This window comes from Bos mutus, chromosome 2 (assembly GCF_027580195.1).
Source record: "Bos mutus isolate GX-2022 chromosome 2, NWIPB_WYAK_1.1, whole genome shotgun sequence".
NCBI classification, from domain to species: Eukaryota; Metazoa; Chordata; class Mammalia; order Artiodactyla; family Bovidae; genus Bos; species Bos mutus.
Window position 1 is genome coordinate 108,529,938 of NC_091618.1, and position 18,238 is coordinate 108,548,175.

Here is an 18,238-nt window from a genome sequence, read left to right on the forward strand (position 1 = left end):
AGAGAGAGATATTCACATCATATCAGCACATGTTTTTAAAAACATTTCAATACTAACAATAGCAAGCTTAAAATCTTTAACCAATTAATTTCTTAGCACTTGCTATTTTTATAATGATGTTTGTATGAGACAGTTATCTCCCTCAAGGACCTAAATCTGTATATATTTAGTCCCAAAAGTGAAAAATCTAGTCTATTGGGGAAAAAGTGTAGAAATAAATTTGTCTCTAGATTTTGTGTGAATAAGGTTTTATTCATGGATTGATATCAGAGATGGGCTAATTGAATCATTCCTGCAGGACTCTACCTCTTTATAATTAAACAAACATTATCCAAACAAATAACATTTTTTCATCCATTTCCACATTTTCCCATAAATATTTACACTAGAGTAGAGGCTATACATAATAATGAAAGTGAATTTCAACTACAATTTTTGAAGAACTTTGTTATTTGAAATACCCTTCTTTAAGTGGCACATTTAACCAGTTCTCTTTCAGTTCAGTTCAGTTGCTCAGTCATGTCCGACTCTTTGCGACCCCATGAATCGCAGCACCCCAGGCCTCCCTGTCCATCACCAACTCCCGGAGTTCTCTCAGACTCATGTCCATTGAGTCGGTGATGCCATCCAGCCATCTTATCCTCTGTTGTCCCCTTCTCCTCCTCCTGCCCCCAATCCCTCCCAGCATCAGAGTCTTTTCCAATGAGTCCACTCTTCGCATGAGGTGGCCAAAGTACTGGAGTTTCAGCTTTAGCATCATTCCCTCCAAAGAAATCCCAGGGCTGATCTCCTTCAGAATGGATCTCCCTGCAGTCCAAGGGACTCTCAAGAGTCTTCTCCAACACCACAGTTCAAAAGCATCAATTCTTCGGCGCTCAGCTTTCTTCACAGTCCAACTCTCACATCCATACACGACCACAGGAAAAACCATAGCCTTGACTAGACAAACCTTTGTTGGCAAAGTAATGTCTCTGCTTTTGAATATGCTATCTAGGTTGGTCATAACTTTCCTTCCAAGGAGTAAGGGTCTTTTAATTTCATGGCTGCAGTCATCATCTGCAGTGATTTAACTCAAGGCCAGCTAGAAATATAATAACCAAGTAAATCGTGAGAGGTTGCAGATACCCCAAAGGTTGACCTTTACATTTACATACATTATGTGAACTTCATGGGCTGGTAACAGAAAGGTATAATTGCCTAATATGGGCAAATCAGAATTAACAGATTTTTATAAATCACTCTGAATGTTCTTTTATTTCAATCATTGTCTTTACAACCTAGACAGTCAGTATTCTGTTTCTTTGCTTTTTAAGAGAAATATAGATAGATATATGGAGAAGGCAATGGCACCCACTCCAGTACTCTTGCCTGGAAAATCCCATGGACAGAGGAGCCTGGTGGGCTGCAGTCCATGGGGTCACGAAGAGTTGGACACGACTGAGCGACTTCACTTTCACTTTTCACTTTCATGCATTGGAGAAGGAAATGGCAGCCCACTCCAGTGTTCTTGCCTGGAGAATCCCAGGGATGGTGTGCCCGGTGGGCTGCCTTCTATGGGGTTGCACAGAGTCGAACACGACTGAAGCGACTTAGCAACAGCAGCAGCAGCAGATAGGTATGTTAATATATCAATTTATATATATATATCAATTTATATATATATATTCATGCATAGGACTTCAGCTATCCATAACCAAAGTTTGAGTATCTATTATATCTTCATATTCACTCAATGGGAAAAGTGTTTAACTATGATTGTTCTTGGCACGTGTAAGTTTTGTCCGAAGTACACACACTCCATGTGTGTTCATTCTGGAGTGAAGGTGGAGCCTGGGTGGCTACTCTTCCCTATATGATGCCAACTTACAGGCTTGAAGTCCACTTTCTGCACAACTGTATTGCTCCCCAACATTCTGAGCTTTATTCCCAGGTTCCACGATCCCAAGAGAAGAGATGGGGAAACTATTGTTGATCTCTAGAAAAAAAGAACATGCTACTCTGTTAACAACCCTATTAATTTCTTTGTACCTGAAGACTCAAATTGGAAAACTATTTTAAAAAAAAGTAGAAATGAGAGATTTCTATTATTGCTATAGTGGCCATAAAATGAAATCAGCTTCAAATTATGTTTCTTTGATTCTGTTTCTTAGAGAGTTTGAAAATCTGCTGAATGAGTAACATGGTATTACCTGATTCCTACCCCTGGGTCAGGGAGATCCCCTGGCAAAGGAGTTGGCAACCCTCTCCAGTATTCTTGCCTGGAAAATCCCTTGGAAAGAGAAGCTTGGCAGTCTATAATCCATGGGGTTGCAAAGATTGGACATGACTGAACAACTAAACAACAACAATTCATGAGTTAGAGAATGTTTATTAATGGTATTTGTTTAATTTGGGAAAGCTGTGTCGGTCATTTGCATCCCAGAGAGAAGAGTCTTTTCTTTGTCTTGCACTTTAGTGGTATTTCATATTTTTCACCACCCATGCACATCTGAATTAGCCATCACTTAATATCTTGATCTTAACTTTTTTTTGAGAAGCTTCACCAATGCTTTTCTTTATTTGTTGCAAAGATTATTCCCAAAAGAAACTGCATAAAATTGTTAATACTTTAGCCAGCAAACGGGAATTTAGAAAACAAGCTTCTTGTTTGTAGTGGAAGTTTTTTAAATAAGAAATGAGTTAATTTTGCTTTCATAAGAATATGTACATCGATGTGAATTTATGTGTTTTCTGAAAACAGTATGATTTCGAAGCCTTGTTCGTTCAGCCTGACCACTGCAAATGGAGTTCCATCATATAGAACATCAGACTTCGGTCCCTGTGGCCCTTTGGTGCTAATATTTTGTTGTGCAGAGAATTCCCCTGGAGAACTGAGTTAAGGATGCCCATTCTCGTTCTACTAATAACAGTTGGGGATGGATCCCAAGTAACCAGAAGTTTATCTGCACCTATAAGTTTCTGAAGTGGAAGCTACACAAAATAGGCTGAGACTCTGTTCTGGGTTCTCTAAATGCCATTCAGAAATGTAATATGAAAAAAACCCAATGTTTTCTTCCCAGCTTCTGGCTTTTCCTTCAGTTTCTTTGTTTTAGTCTTATTCTAATTGTACTTGAGTCAAGACCATATCTATATTTTTTCCTAACTCTGATAATTACCACAGGAGAAGCCACTAGAATGAGGGCGGGGGTTGAGGTAAATATCATGCAGGGAATGTAGAAGGAGCCCTTGACAATGGCTATGAATATGCCCAGAAACAACATGACAGAACAGTAGGAGGCTGGGGACCACTGATGCAGGTAGCCGGGCCAGTCTGTTTAAAATAAGGGCTTTGGGCTCTGTCTTCAGTATGAAGGCCAACAAGAAATCCCAGTCTCTCTACCTAATTGATGCTACCAAAAAATGGAAGAAACATTCTCAACCTAATGCTACGTTTCCTGCAGCTTGCCTACGTCTAGATATATTAACACACCAGTTACTTTCAGCAGTAATAAACAAGAGGATGGGAGTTTCCCACAATGTGTTGATAAAGTCTAAATTGACAATTTGTTTAAAAACTGTTATTTGTACCAGATTCACTACCTATTCAGAAAAATGTCACAGTGAGGGGATGAGAGTAACACACAAAATAATGGTTGCATGGCTTTTATTAAAGGTATTTCATTGTGTATAATGCTTTCTGAAGCACAAATGTAAAAGACAAAATCCATTATTCATGCTTTTTATATTCATACAGATATGACAGTATAATGAAAATTGGTCTTCTGCTGTGAGCATAGCTCTGAGCCCCTTAGTAATAAATGTTTTCTAGGACCAGGTTATTTATATGCAAAAATCATCTTCACAGAGCAAACTTTGTCTGAAAAACAAGTCTCTTGTTTTTAGGGCAACCTTGCTATATTGCCAAGGGCATTGTTTTATTTATTGACATTTATATCAGATACATATTAGGAAACTTAATTATAAAATGGCCCTAATCCTCCATAAGGTTTTAATCAATTTATATTCATTTTAAAATTAAATCGAGAAAACCTCTTCTCTTTCAGTGAATCAAGAGCAATCATTCAGGGCTAAACAATGGGAAATGTGGAAAGTATTGTTCTGGTTAGGTACTCAACTAGCTAGATTTTAAAATCTATGTATTCAGCATGGGTGAATATAAACTCACTGAACTGTTGAATTAACACTCTATGTTTTTATTTAATTATATTTATGAGACAATATAAAATAGCAGTTGATAGGTTAGCTCCACTTTAATTGATCCATTGTTTTGAAGTAGCTATTGTCTGGTAGATTACTCTAGATGATAAAACCGAATACATTTCTGATAACAGCCTGGAGTGAAGAGATTTCATCTTCCCCTGGGAAACATTATCAGAGCAATTTTTATTATATTCTTAAGGCACTTTTGGTATTGTTCAACTAATGCTTTAGGAAAACCCTAGATGACTACAAAAGCATCAGAGAAATCAAGGGAAATAGGTAAAACTGGTAAGTTGAGTCAGTATATGGTCACTGATTAAACTCAGAGCGTGGTCTTCATTTCTCTCGCCGTGAGCTGAGAACTAATTAGAGATGCAAATGTGGATCTAGAGGAAGGAGCATGGTCACAGGTCCACAGGCAGCAGGAGTTTGCCCAACCTCATTCTGTAGTTCTGCTATGGGCTTTAGAATGAACTGATGCAAGACATGATTCTGCCAACAGTGGTATCTACCATCATGCCACACAGCTCATTTTGAGACTAGGTTAACTGAAAATAAGAAAGATAGTTCTATTTCATTCTTTAATGTATCTGACCTTATTTAGGAAACTAATACATTTTTATTCCAGTAAATATGAGCTATTTACTAGAATAAATTAAAAAACCAATACGTATGCTCAGTCACTCAGTCATGTCTGACTCTTTGCAACCCTTTGGACTGTCACCCACCAGGACCCTTTCTCCATGGGACTTTTTTAGGCAAGAATGCTAGAGTGGATTGCTATTTCATCCTCCAGGGGATCTTCCTGACCCAGGGATTGTACCCACATTTCCTGTCTCCTGCATTGAAGGCAGATTCTTTACCCTATTGGCTATTGGGGAAGCCCAATAATAAGTCAATATGGTTATCCATAAATACAGAAAAGTAACCTCTGGACACCAAAGTGTATACAGAACCATTTAAACATTGTGTTTTTTTAAATATACCCATTTGGCTCTACTTCATCATTGTCATTTAAAGCTTGAATTTATAAAACATAAAAAGATATTCTTAAAGAGTTCTGTATCACAGGAATTTAAACAGTAGAAGAATCCATAGCTTTATAGATTTAAGTTATATAAATTAAAATGATTGGAATTTTTCAATGTGGAAACTATACAAGGAAATATATGGCAAAAGGACCTTATAGATGCAGTGTTTTATTACTTATAGATTATCATTAATTACTTTCAGGATATAAGCAAAAAACATTGTTTAAATGTTTTAGAACCATTTAAGTCATCAAAGTTGAACTTTCAGACCCCAAACTGTGTGACATCAATAGCTACTTAATGAAGAGTGTATGTATCTGTGCGTACACTCACTTTCTTTTTTTCTCTCTCTCTCAGTTTCATAATATGCTTCTAATTTTGTCTCATTTTTCTCTGAATGGTCCGTGGTTTCAAATAGGTCATCATTAGAGCTGGTCTTGGCGCTGAAGTCCCATAGACTTCGAGTTTACTCTGGGAGAAATACAGACTAAATAAAAGTGTCAGTAAAAGCATTTCCAAACAATATAAATTCCATGTTACAATAAATGTGTCCAGGTGGTCAGGAGATAAATCAGTAGTGGAGAAAGATAATCTTTTCACATGAGCCAGGAAGCAGCCGCCCTGAAGTTGATCAAAATAAGGATGGCCAAATTCCCATTAGGTTTGCCAGTTATATTTTTTTTCTAATGACTACAGACAGATAATGGTTAAAATTCAGAGCTTGTTTGAGTAGAAATGCCATCAGAAATGCCAACATATTACGATTCTTATTTTAACATTCGGTTGGGCCTATTCCAGAAGAAGGATGCCAAACCCTAGCCACTAGTAGTCAGAGAAATGGTCCAGTTGGACCTGCACTGCTGCCTAGAAGAGTTTCCTAATGTATGAATCCAAATAATACCTTTCTGAGCTTGAAACCTGTCAACTGAAAAAAAAATGTACAATTTACAAGTTGAAAATTATTGTCAGTAAGTTGACAAAACTGAGGACTTAAGCTGCAGACATAGCATCTCAGATCACTCTGAGAGATTACTCCAAAGAGACAAAGGGGGACCCAAGATATATAGGAGTTTCTACAACAAAGACCAGGTAGTCAGAATAGCAAAAGATTATTATTAAAGAAACAGATATCTCAAGTTAAGGGACTTAGTGCTTTTCTGTGTATAGGAAGATGACTATCCCATGCATATCACTCATTCCTTTGACAACACCTCAGCAATCTGGGGCCAGGATCTTCTGCTTTCTCTCCTGAGTCTCCTCAAGATGCACTGTCAGGGTGCACGGCAGTGTCTGACTGCTGGTGGGCATCTTCTTTCCATCCTGAGTTTCCTCAGTGCTCACTCTGGAGGACACTGTAATTTGATGGCTGCAACATCCTTTGTCTACTGATAAGGCAGGTAATAGTTTTTTCATTCACAAATTCTATATGGCAATTTTTCCCATAGCTTTAAATTCCTTGGCTTAGTACAAAACAGCCTTTATGATCTGGCCTTAGTCCCGGTGTTGATCACATTGTCCAGAGTCACTGGTCTCCTGCGTGTCTCTCCCAGGATATGGTGAACTCTCAGAGAGCAGGAACTATATATTACTTATTTTAGCTTCCCCAGCGCTGGGCCCATTGGGTTCCTCAGAAGTATTAGATGAATGGATAAATAGATGGGAAAACTGTGATGCTGCTAAACCCTAACGAACATGCCTGTGTCTTCTGCTTCCCAGGACTTTGCCGTTATGTTCCTGCACCACCTTGTAGCTATTCTCTTGATTACCTTTTCATATGTCAACAACATGGCCCGAGTAGGGACCCTGATCCTCTGTCTCCACGATTCAGCCGATGCTCTTCTAGAGGTAAAAATTTTCTTTGCATATATAAGAGTACAAAATCTGAAATTTAAGGAATCCCTCAGATCCTCAGTTCTTCTAGGGTATGCTAGATGGTGTTGGGAGAAGGTAGTATATGACTTCTTTGAATCTGCAGAGTGTTTCTCTGTAGGTCTAATTGGTGAGAGTGAGACTTTAATATACAAATTTGTGTGCAAAAACTATTCACCAAGTTAGCATTCTTTATTAACAGAATAATGAAAGCCTTTACCCTTCCACACTTAAGAAATTAATGTTTTACAATGGGAAAATTACTGTTTGAATAGGCTTTGTTTTTAGTGTTATAAGTTTCACACTGATTTATCTGGAAGGTATGTATAACTCACTATAGTTAGTAGTTGTCCATCCTGATGAAATTAACAGTCATAGATTTTATTGCCTATATACATGTGTCAGTTCAATTCAGTTGCTCAGTCGTGTCCGACTCTTTGCGACCCCATGAATCACAGCACGCCAGGCCTCCCTGTCCATCACCAACTCCCAGAGTTCACTCAGACTCACATCCATCAAGTCACTGATGCCATCCAGCCATCTCATCCTCTGTCGTCCCCTTCTCCTCCTGCCCCCAATCCATCCCAGCATCAGGGTCTTTTCAATGAGTCAACTTTTCGCATGAGGTGGCCAAAGTACTGGAGTGTCAGCTTTAGCATCATTGCTTCCAAAGAACACCCAGGACTGATCTCCTTTAGAATGGACTGGCTGGATCTCCTTGCAGTCCCTGGGACTCTCAAGAGTCTTCTCCAACACCACAGTTTCAAAGCATCAATTCTCGGCGCTCAGCCTTCTTCACAGTCCAACTCTCACATCCGTACATGACCACTGGAAAAACCATAGCCTTGACTAGACAAACCTTTGTTGGCAAAGTAATGTCTCTGCTTTTGAATAAGCTATCTAGGTTGGTCATAACTTTCCTTCCAAGGAGTAAGCGTCTTTTAATTTTATCCTAGTATTTTTACAGTGAAAGTATATATGAATTGCATATTTTACATGAAAACTGTGTTTTCTATGCATATACATATTAAGAATACCCGAAGAGATATTGGTTGCACTTTAGTTAACTATCTAAACCATTACCACAAAGAATTCTTAAAATAGCAAAAAATAATGAAAAATAAAAATTCTTCTAAACATATTTCAAAAGATAAAATCCCAAGTAAAATTTTGATGTGGTATTTACTCTTAATATTGGCCCCCATGAAGAGACATGCTCAGTAAGGTTATAGAATTACAGTTTTTCACTTTAATGCTAAGAAATTTACCTAACTGGTCAAAAATAAACTTGCCAAAGTACAAACTCCATGTAGAAATGGGTCTTAGAATCTATATTCTGATTTTTCATTCCTTTTGCCCTACAGTTCTGCCCCTCTGAAGCTTGTGCTGTCACTGTGAATGTAAAATACAAGTGCCCTCAAATAATGATTTGTTATTGCAATATAAGCAGAAATTTCAGGTCATAAAATTGAATCTACTATAAAGGCAATTAGTCAAGGTTTGACGTATATACAGCACTTCATTAAAGACTCTGGTCCCTATAAGGTTATGAAACAAAAAAATATTCCTAACGGGCTAGATATGTCATATGGAAGGTTGGCACTATTTTAAGTGATTCAAGCTAGATTCAATTCAGCACATTTTTTAAAAGAAATAAAATTAGTGCAAAGGCAATTCCCTGAAAATCAGTTACCATGTGGTTAAATCCTCAGTGTGCTTGGAGGTAGAAAAATATACAGCAATATACCATTTTGAAATCAATCCTGTATAATCTGCCAGCTCTTATGTCTGTGGAAATGGATGGCCTAGTGCTCGGCAGAACCATAATTCAGAAAATGTGGGCTGAATCATCATCTACCACTTTTATCAAAAAAAGAAAAATAATCCAGAAGCCCAAGTCATGTGAATGACTCCTTTTTAAACAAAGGTTTAAAAGGAAATGTTCTTCATCCCTTGGATTCTATTTGACATTATAAAATAATGCTTGAGAATATCCAAATAATGAGATATGTTGACTCTCCAAAGTGGAATCTATGGCTTAGACATTTCAGGAAAATTGATGTTTAATACTTGTTATTGAATACTGGTGAATGAATCTAAAAGAAAAACTACATGGTTTACATAGCCAGAAGGAGGCAGAAGATGCTTTTTTTATTCCTTTAGTATAAGTTGTGATGTCACATACAAAGTATTCATGAAAGTAAAGGTTCATAATCCTGGCTTCCACTCAGTTAATAGATACTGATATTTCCTTTTAGGAATGTATTTCTCTCATAGCTTCATATTTTACTTAAAGATCTTAAATTACAGCTTCTATGGATACTGTCAACAATCCTTTCAAGTCTGGCTCAGCTATTTTAACTTTACAAGAAGTTAGAAAATAATGTCATGAATTTGAAATACATCTTCAGTTTATAACCCTGTGTGTGGGTACTGTGAATTATATGTGAAAATGTAAAAAGAGGTAATCAAGCACAATTATGTTTTCAGTGTCACCTATTCTTACTTAGAATCATCTGTAAAAAGTAAATGGTAGAGAAAGGGATGTATTTCTTTCCTTGACTAATTTATAATATAAAAAGTGGTCACTTAAATCACTCCCATAAATTATTAGTGTACTTCTCATAGACATTCTGAACACTGGTGACTTTTCATCTAAAAAATGACCCAATAATGTAAATTTGAAAGTGATACCTAAATGGATTCACTGAAATAACATTATCTTGACACATTCTTCATTTCTAAATTTGTGAGGGTAAGCCAAGAAACTGTCCCTAGAGACCTCCTTATACCTGTTTAAGAAAAACCTATGAGTATAAAGAAGGAAAAAGTACAGGAAGGCTCAATATATTGTCTATAAAGTTTGTGACCTTAGTATTTGGAATTCATTAAAGGTTTAAAGGATTATCTAGCACTTTCTATTTTGACCTGTTATGCCAAATTCCTGTTTTGGTGTCTTTGGCCTGCTAATATTATCTGCAATGAAAGAATTTCTTATTTTTCTGTTTTCCTGAAGTCAACCATATAATTGAATTTTTCAGGTTGCTGAATATTTTATTAAATCTGTAACAGTCAGTAGTTCTACTTATGGCTAATACCGCATTTCACTTGACTTATGGGTAATTTATAAATATGATGCATGATGCATGACATTTCAAAGTAGCCGGCAGTTTTATGCATCTGGTAAGTTATATCTTAAAGGAGACTCATACATATTGAAAGAAGCTTTTCATTTATCAGTTTAACTCAATTAATCTTTCACATTCCTTCCTTTTATAGGCTGCCAAAATGGCAAATTACGCCAAGTTTCAGAAAATTTGTGATCTCCTGTTTGTTATGTTTGCCATGGTTTTTATCACCACACGACTGGGTGTATTTCCTCTCTGGTAAGTGTGCCTATCTTTCTGATAAGGCCACCCCATCCAGAATAGGTTTTATGAAACATTTTCCTGTTGAATTTTATTCCAGATACTTAGTAAGAAGTTTAAAGAAAGCGAGGGAGAGACTCAAGAAACAGCTTGATTTCTTCTTCCAGAAGGAAGTTGTCTTCTTTGTTAATACTTTCTACAGGATCGTGAGAGAAGGATGTGGCTTGCGTAGGTTCTTAAGCCACAGGAAGCCGTCAGCCACTTTAGGCTCCAATCCTAAAATATGATGCAAAAACCTTAGCCATGAAAGTTTGCATTAAGAAAGGAAGTATGGTGTTGCAACCAGTTAGATATCTGGGATCCTCCTGTACCAGTCATTCACCAAGGATTTATTAGCCACAGCAGCAGAATCACCTCTGAACTTGTTAGAAATGCAACCTCTGGGGCCCCACCCACCCCAGACCTACTGAATCACAGACTCAGAGTGTGGGGCCTGGCAATTTGGATTTTGATATGCCTTCCTGATGACTGCTACATTCACGTTTTAGGACCACTATCCTATATAATTCTCATCGGCTGCATTTATAGCTAAAGCAAATGAAAAGTATAGCTCAAAAGTAACCCTTAAAATTCTCTGTGGCCCCTTACTGTCTGGACGTCTTTTCTTTGGTTGAGAGCTGTATGACAGGTTTTGATGAAATATGACAGTCTCTTGTATAGAAAATAGGTTTACTGTCATTAATCTTTATGGAGATCATTATTTCTGAAAAAAATACTATTCCTCCATTTCACTTAAAGTTTACCACTGATGACAGATTTTTTTATTCCATTTGGGAAAATTGATTTGAATGGGAAATTAGAGCAACAGAAAGGGGAGAAGGTGGAGAAATTAAGGGCTTCAGTGATAACTTTTCAGTCCAATAGAAAAACTATAAAAATAAAATTGGGATTTTTAAGGGAGTAACATCTATCATTGAGGTTCCATAGACGAATTAATCTCACCCCATGCACACACACACGCATATACACACACACACACACCTTCTCCTTGAGACTTACAGCCCTTTCGGACACCTACTTGTTATGAAAATTGCATCCCGGCAGCAGCACCCTGTGTTGGCAGAAGGCATTTTTAAAACTCATTATAATAGTTTTATATGATTGTAGGTAGAAAACATTAAGTAATTTTGACTATAATGTATCTATACTTATTTCAGGATTGGAGCTTTTTCAAGATTATGAGCAGAACTAGGGGTAGGAATTTAAATAGAAGAAAGTTGAAGAAAATCCAGGAAAATTTTCTCAAAAGAATAATAGAAAGCTTTTCCTGCTTAGAATTTCTGAGAACCTAGTTTTTAAAAAGTAAGCATCACTATTAAGGACTTACATTTGCTTTCATTCTATCTTTTAAGGATAGAATTAAAGCTGAGATGTATCTCCTCCTTTCTAGCTAACATGAGAAAGCTCTTCCGGTTTAGACAGCAATGAGATACCAAGAAGATAAACTCAGAATATAGAAATTATGTAATGCTGCTAATGAGATAACTCATGGGTATGTCCTGTGATGATAACATAAGCCAGCTGCTTAGAAAAATCTTTATAACCAGAAATGCAAACCAAGAGCTTATAATATTGCAAATACTGTAGGTTTCCTGCTACCTCAGGCCTTTGTGCAGTCAAGTTTTTCAAAAAGCAGCTTGTGGAGAGAAATATTTTATTGCTTGGGGACAAGAAATAATTTCTGTATACCTGTTCCCATTGTGATTGGGCATCTAGTGAATGAAGTCCTTGTCAGATATGTCTCATAAACGATGTGCGTGCTTGGATGACCTTTGTTTTGACCTGTTTCAATTACTAGAGTGTAGTGGGCATGGAGAGTATTTAAAATAGTAAGGTGAATGACAATAATAAAGTGTTTTAAGTATTTGCCTTAATACTGTGAAACCATTCAAAAATTCCTTTCAGATTAGTGACTCCTAAAATTGGGAGGGACATTACAGGTGACTGGCTCCAGACCCCTGGCCCACCCCTCTGCCCAGGGTAGGAATTCTCTCAGTTCCTCATCAGGAGTATTGCTTTAGATGTCAAGGGGGAAATAATTTTTTATATGAAACAGAAACCTGGGTCCTTAGAATTTCTAAACTAAGGGTTCTTAATCTGATTTAGAACCCCCTGAAACTGTTTATAAAACATTTGTGTGTACATTTTTTTTCCCTAGGGAGAGGACCCATGGCTTTATTAGATTCTAAAAGAGATCTGTGACTCCCCTTCCTCAAAAAAGTGCCTTTTAGAAAATAGACAAAGTGTACCCAACCACTTCTAACTGAAAACTCTCAAGAATGTGAGGGTTTCTACTGAATCATCTGTAGGCGTTCTCTTCAAAGCATCTCTAATCCCTTCAGTGATTCCTGTTTGCTGTTCTCCTTCATTTGTTCCTCAGAATTCCTGTAGTCACGATGTTCTGAGTGTGGACTAGCTGATACAAAATGCAAAAGCACTGACAAAAAGCTGTGCTTAGAACCGCATTTCTTCTGAGGCAGTTGGCCTCTGCATTCGCATTCCGCAGGCAATCCTGATAACAGCTGAGCTGCTGCCAGACTAGATCGCCTTCAGCTAACATTTATCTCGCTTTCATGTATTTTTATTTCTAATTCTGACTTATTTGCATACCTAATCAGACCACCTACATTTATTTCTATTAGATTTCATCATGCTGTTTTCAGATATTCAGGCCTGATTAGGATCTTCTGAACCGTATCCACTGCTACACTTACCCTGCTACTTTTATATTACCTGCAAACATGCCTTTCACGCCTCTCCCACTCACCGAAGCAAATGTTGACCCAAAGGGACTCCTGTGTACACTGCTGAAGAATTTCTTCACGTTGACCTCCATCTCTCAACCACCAGTCTGTCTTTACGATTTTCTGTTCGTTGCTGTCTTATAACCGCTTTGTCATTAGGCCTGCTATTTCTCCATATTTTTAAAAGGTGTCGTAAAAGACTTTGTCCAAGGTCTTGTGAACATCAAGTTCATGCTCTGCACACGTGGTGTTGGGCAGAAAAAAGATTCGTGGCCCAACTGGCTGGCTTGGTTTTTGGTGGCCTTTGGTGGCTCCTTCCTGGCTCTTCAGTTCTAAGTGCTCACCAGTCTATAATTTCTGGTTCCTGCCCTTTCCATATAAATGTGGACTTTTACCTTCTAATATACTACCACTTTTTGTGTATTTAATGAATATTTACTGGGCCCTCCTGTGTCACTAGTACTGGGCTGGGTGCTGAGAATTCGGTAAGACAAGGGCCTCTCTTGGGGCACTTGAATCCCTACACGTCCCTTCAATATTCTGGTTGATAATTGTGTGGGATGTAGAGATTATCAGTTATTTTCTGAACATTTATTGGGTATAAGGAATGTAAGTGGATTGTTGATATTAACCAGTTTGGTTGCATGCTCTAAGGAGCTCTGTCAGCCGAGTAAAGCATGATTCTAGATAGAGTATCAGTTCAGTTCAGTCGCTCAGTTGTGTCCGACTCTTTTTGACCCCATGAACCACAGCCCACCAGGCCTCCCTGTCCATCACCAACTCCCGGAGTTTACCCAAACTCACGTCCATTGAGTCGGTAATACCATCCAACCATCTCATCCTGTGTCGTCCGCTTCTTCTCCCGCTTTCAATCTTTCCCAGCATCAGGGTCTTTTCAAATATGTGTGTGAAATAGTCACTGGTCAAGGGAAAGTGCTGGAGCTAGATTGGTCTTCACTTCTAACAAGCGTTTCATAGACTTATTTCTCCCTCAGATATTTGTGCTTTAGCTGGAAGGAGAAACAGAATGATTTTTATGCCCTCACTGCTTTTAGTTTTGAACCCATTTACTTTGGAATCATCAGTAATACCCTGCAGGTTCCTCTCGACTATAATTGTGTTCCCACGTGAGCCATCAGAATTTTTGTGATTTGTGGGTTTGATGATACTTGGCTCATTCTGTGTTGTATCTTTGGTCCATGCCTCACAAAGATGGCATACACCATAATTAGCCAGTCCAGAACCGTGCAATGCACAGACTTCCCTTTTGGCCATAATGCGGCCTTCTAAAACAGCATAGTCCAGTAGAATTAGTGATATAATTCAGGCTTCATAGTAATTTAAAATTTTCTAGTAGTTACATTAAAAAAGTAAAAGAAACAGGTGATATCCACTAAATAACATGTTTTATTTAACTCAGCATATCCAAATTATATGATTTTAACATGTAATCAGTATTAAAAAGTCCTGATATTCTTGCATTATTTTATTGCATGCTAATTCTTTGAAATTGGTTATGTGGTTCACATTACTACATCTACTCAAAAGTCTATGTGTTTTAGCAACTGGACAGTCCTTCATTTGCTCCTTTTTGAAAGTAAGCTGTTCCATTGTTATAAGCTCTTACTGTATTCATTGATCTGCATCTGTCTTTCCTCAACTCCCTTTGTGTGTGGTCTCTGATGTTCTTAACAATTTTCAGTGTTTTATGAAGCTTTGGTTTTAATCTGCATGGAGTACATTGTGCTCAGTCTCACAGCATCTGTCACAATGCGTTGCTCACAGTGGCTACTCAGTAAATATGTGTTGAGTAACTTAGATACATTTTAATTCTTTTTTTATTAGAGTATGATTGCTTTACAATGTTGTGTCAGTTTCTGCTGTACAATGAAGTGAATCAGCTCTGCTGCTGCTAAGTCGCTTCAGTCGTGTCCGACTCTGTGCGACCCCATAGACCACAGCCCACCAGGCTCCCACGTCCCTGGGATTCTCCAGGCAAGAACACTGGAGTGGGTTGCCATTTCCTCCTCCAATGTATGAAAGTGAAAAGTGAAAGTGAAGTCGCTCAGTCGTGTCTGACTCTTAGCGACCCCATGGACTGCAGCCCACCAGAATCAGCTCTATGTATACATATATCCTTGGACCTCCCTCTGACCTCCTCCTTCACTGAGCTGAACTCCCTGTGCTATGCAGCAGCTTCCCACTAAGCTATCTGTTTTACACATGAAGGGTATATGTGTCAATGCTGCTCTCTCAGTTCATCCCACCCTCTCCTTCCTCTACTGTGTCCACAATTCTGCTCTCTACATCTGTGACTCTATTCCTGTCCTGCAAAAAGGTTCATCTGTACCATTTTTTTAGGCTCCACATATATGTGTTAATATACAATACTTATTTTTCTATTTCTGACTTACCGCACTCTGTGTGATAGACTCTAGGTCCATCCACATCTCTACAAACAACCCAGTTTCATTCCTTTTTATGGCTGAGTAATATGGTCTCGCATCTCTTGTCTTTGTTGAGCACCTTAATTTGTTGTGAAGTAGGCAGGTGCAGTTTCTCTCTTATTATACAGAGAAACTCGTTGAGTCAGTGATTTACCCAGTCTCTCTGGACTCTGGTCTCCTGACATCAGTTTAATTCAGCAAGTTGAACTGTCCTTCCTATAATACAGTGTACTATGTTATTTAAGGATTAGGCCATAAAGCTGTTGATGAGATACATTTTTGGTGGTTGTTGCATTTAAAAAAAAGAATCATTTCTAAATGATTGTCCCTTTTATTCTGCTCCAGCCAAGACACTACACTGTAAGCATTATCATCTTCTGGCCATACATTAGAAATCTGGTATCGGAAAAGGCAAAACCACAAAGATCCTGAAAGGGAAGGTGCATGGTGCAGTCAGTAGAGAGACTGCTGGCTTTGAGTCACGCTTCTCCTCCTCACTGCTTGTGGGAAGCCCAGGTGCATAGCTTCTGTACATCTGTGGCCTCTTCAGAGAAAAATAGTAGTCATTGTTCTGCCTACCTTACCAGGAAATATTAAGGATCAAATGAAATATTATTTGCAGCAGTGTTCTATAATTATAAAGTACTTTATAACTATTAAACCTTTTTAAAAAGTTGTTATATTACTGTTAGACATGGAAATTCCCATTGCGGCCAAGTGGTCAGAAATTTTTATACATTTGATAACCTTCAACTAGTCTAGACTAAGGAAACATAACCGTAGATACTTTTGAAATAAAATTCTTGAATGCTATCTCCAATTATGAGATGCAGAATACCTTGTTTTATCCCTTCTCAGTTCTCAGTGAGCGTGTAGTAATGGGCATGAGCTGGGTTGCCTTGGTCTCTCAAATCTGAAGTGACTGTACCTATCCTGAGCCAGCAGAAGTAAATATTGCTCCGCACAGAATCTCCCAAAATGCAAATATAGGTTAGGCTAGTTCTTTTCTGCAAGGGACAGATTCACAAGTCATTGTCCAGCCAAGAATGGGCATACCACAGTGACCAGAGCCTCTTCATATGGCCTAATGTTGACTTTCCATATCCTCATCCATTTCCTACCAAATGCCAAGCCCTTGACTCCAGGAAAGTTAGAGTCAAATATGTACCTCTGGTGGTCTCTGCTGTTCCAGCAGAAGCATGTGGCTTCTCAGAGTGTTACTTTCTGTGGCTCTCTATATGTAAAGTAGGGAAATCATTTGCTGATTTGCACTCTCTGAAAGTCTCTGCAATTAAAAAGAAAAAAAGTTACAAGGAGCCTAGATCATTCTTTTACTGTTTTCCATAATAAGATTTGAAATTCATCTAGATGCATGTGAGAATATCATCTTCTCTGATTTATTTTTCATGACACATTTTACCAAAGTAATGTGGCTTATATGCTTTTCTGAATATCTGGAAAGATTCATTTTGGGGTTCACAAATTTAGACAAGCTGAGTTTTTGGGTTTTTTTCTAGAATCTCTTGACAGGTTTTCTCTGAAATTTTCCTTGATGCTGGTCTATGTTAACTATATTGGAAAGATAAAGGATGAAACCTAAAGTCTTTTGGCTACTAGGTATTTTGGTATGTTTTTAATAATATTTACATATACTAATATCAGTTGCTACCTTCATAAAGGGGGGTAGACTTGGATAGAAGTAATATGTATTGAGATGTTTTGCTCTTTTCATGTAAACATAATAATTTTAATATAATTTTAAGATTGAAGGGCTAGACCGGAATCAACAAACTATGGCCCTTAAGACAAATTGCCTACTTTTATAAAGTTTTATTGAAACATGGCCTTGTCTGTCTGTTACATATTGTCCTTGACTGCTTTCTGCTACACTGGTTTAAGTGGTTGGGAAAGAGCATATGACCTGCTAATCGTAAAAATCCTTTACAGAACAAGTTTGCCAACTCTTGGGCAAGACCATTAAGAATTAGTCTGATGAGTAAAAATAAAGGAGTGTGGGAAGTGGTATATTAAATATATTCAGCCTTTGGTGTTTTTTAGACGTCTTAGGCAAAAGACTTCCAAAAAATGACTAAGGCGACTTAGGTCTTAAAAACGACTAACACTTTTAAAAAACTAAAAGGTGACTAAGAAGTCTTAGTCTAGGTAGTCTTTGGACTACCTTAGACAAAAAGCGTGCAGATATTCTTAATATTATGTGTGAGTATAGGAGATGCACAATATGCTCTCAATTCAGTAACCTTTTCTCCTTTTGTGATTTGAGTCAACAAAAAAATGTGGTATCCTAGTAACACTTTCTACACAGAATTAATGTCTTAAGTGACCCCTCCCTGCCTCCCAATCATGTCTCTGAACCTTTTACTGGGAGAAGGAGAAAAAGACCAAATAAATTATTTGCTCAAAGTGTTATAAAATGTGTTTATATACCATCTATGGAAAAAATTAAGCATGGCCATTTTATCTGTTTTTTAAAATATCTGAGTATGGTAAAGTCTAATGCC

The 18,238-nt window shown here is 37.8% G+C and overlaps 1 protein-coding gene across 3 annotated transcripts in view; it reads left to right on the forward strand.

Annotated features, from left to right (window-relative positions):
* CERS6 (ceramide synthase 6) overlaps positions 1-18,238 on the forward strand; it is a 354,269-nt gene that overhangs the window by 286,380 nt on the left and 49,651 nt on the right. For all 3 annotated transcript variants that reach the window (XM_070357931.1, XM_070357951.1, XM_070357941.1), the window contains exons 7-8: positions 6,948-7,076; positions 10,380-10,486. In XM_070357931.1, coding sequence (XP_070214032.1) covers positions 6,948-7,076; positions 10,380-10,486 — 236 coding nt within the window. The remainder of the gene's footprint in view (positions 1-6,947; positions 7,077-10,379; positions 10,487-18,238) is intronic.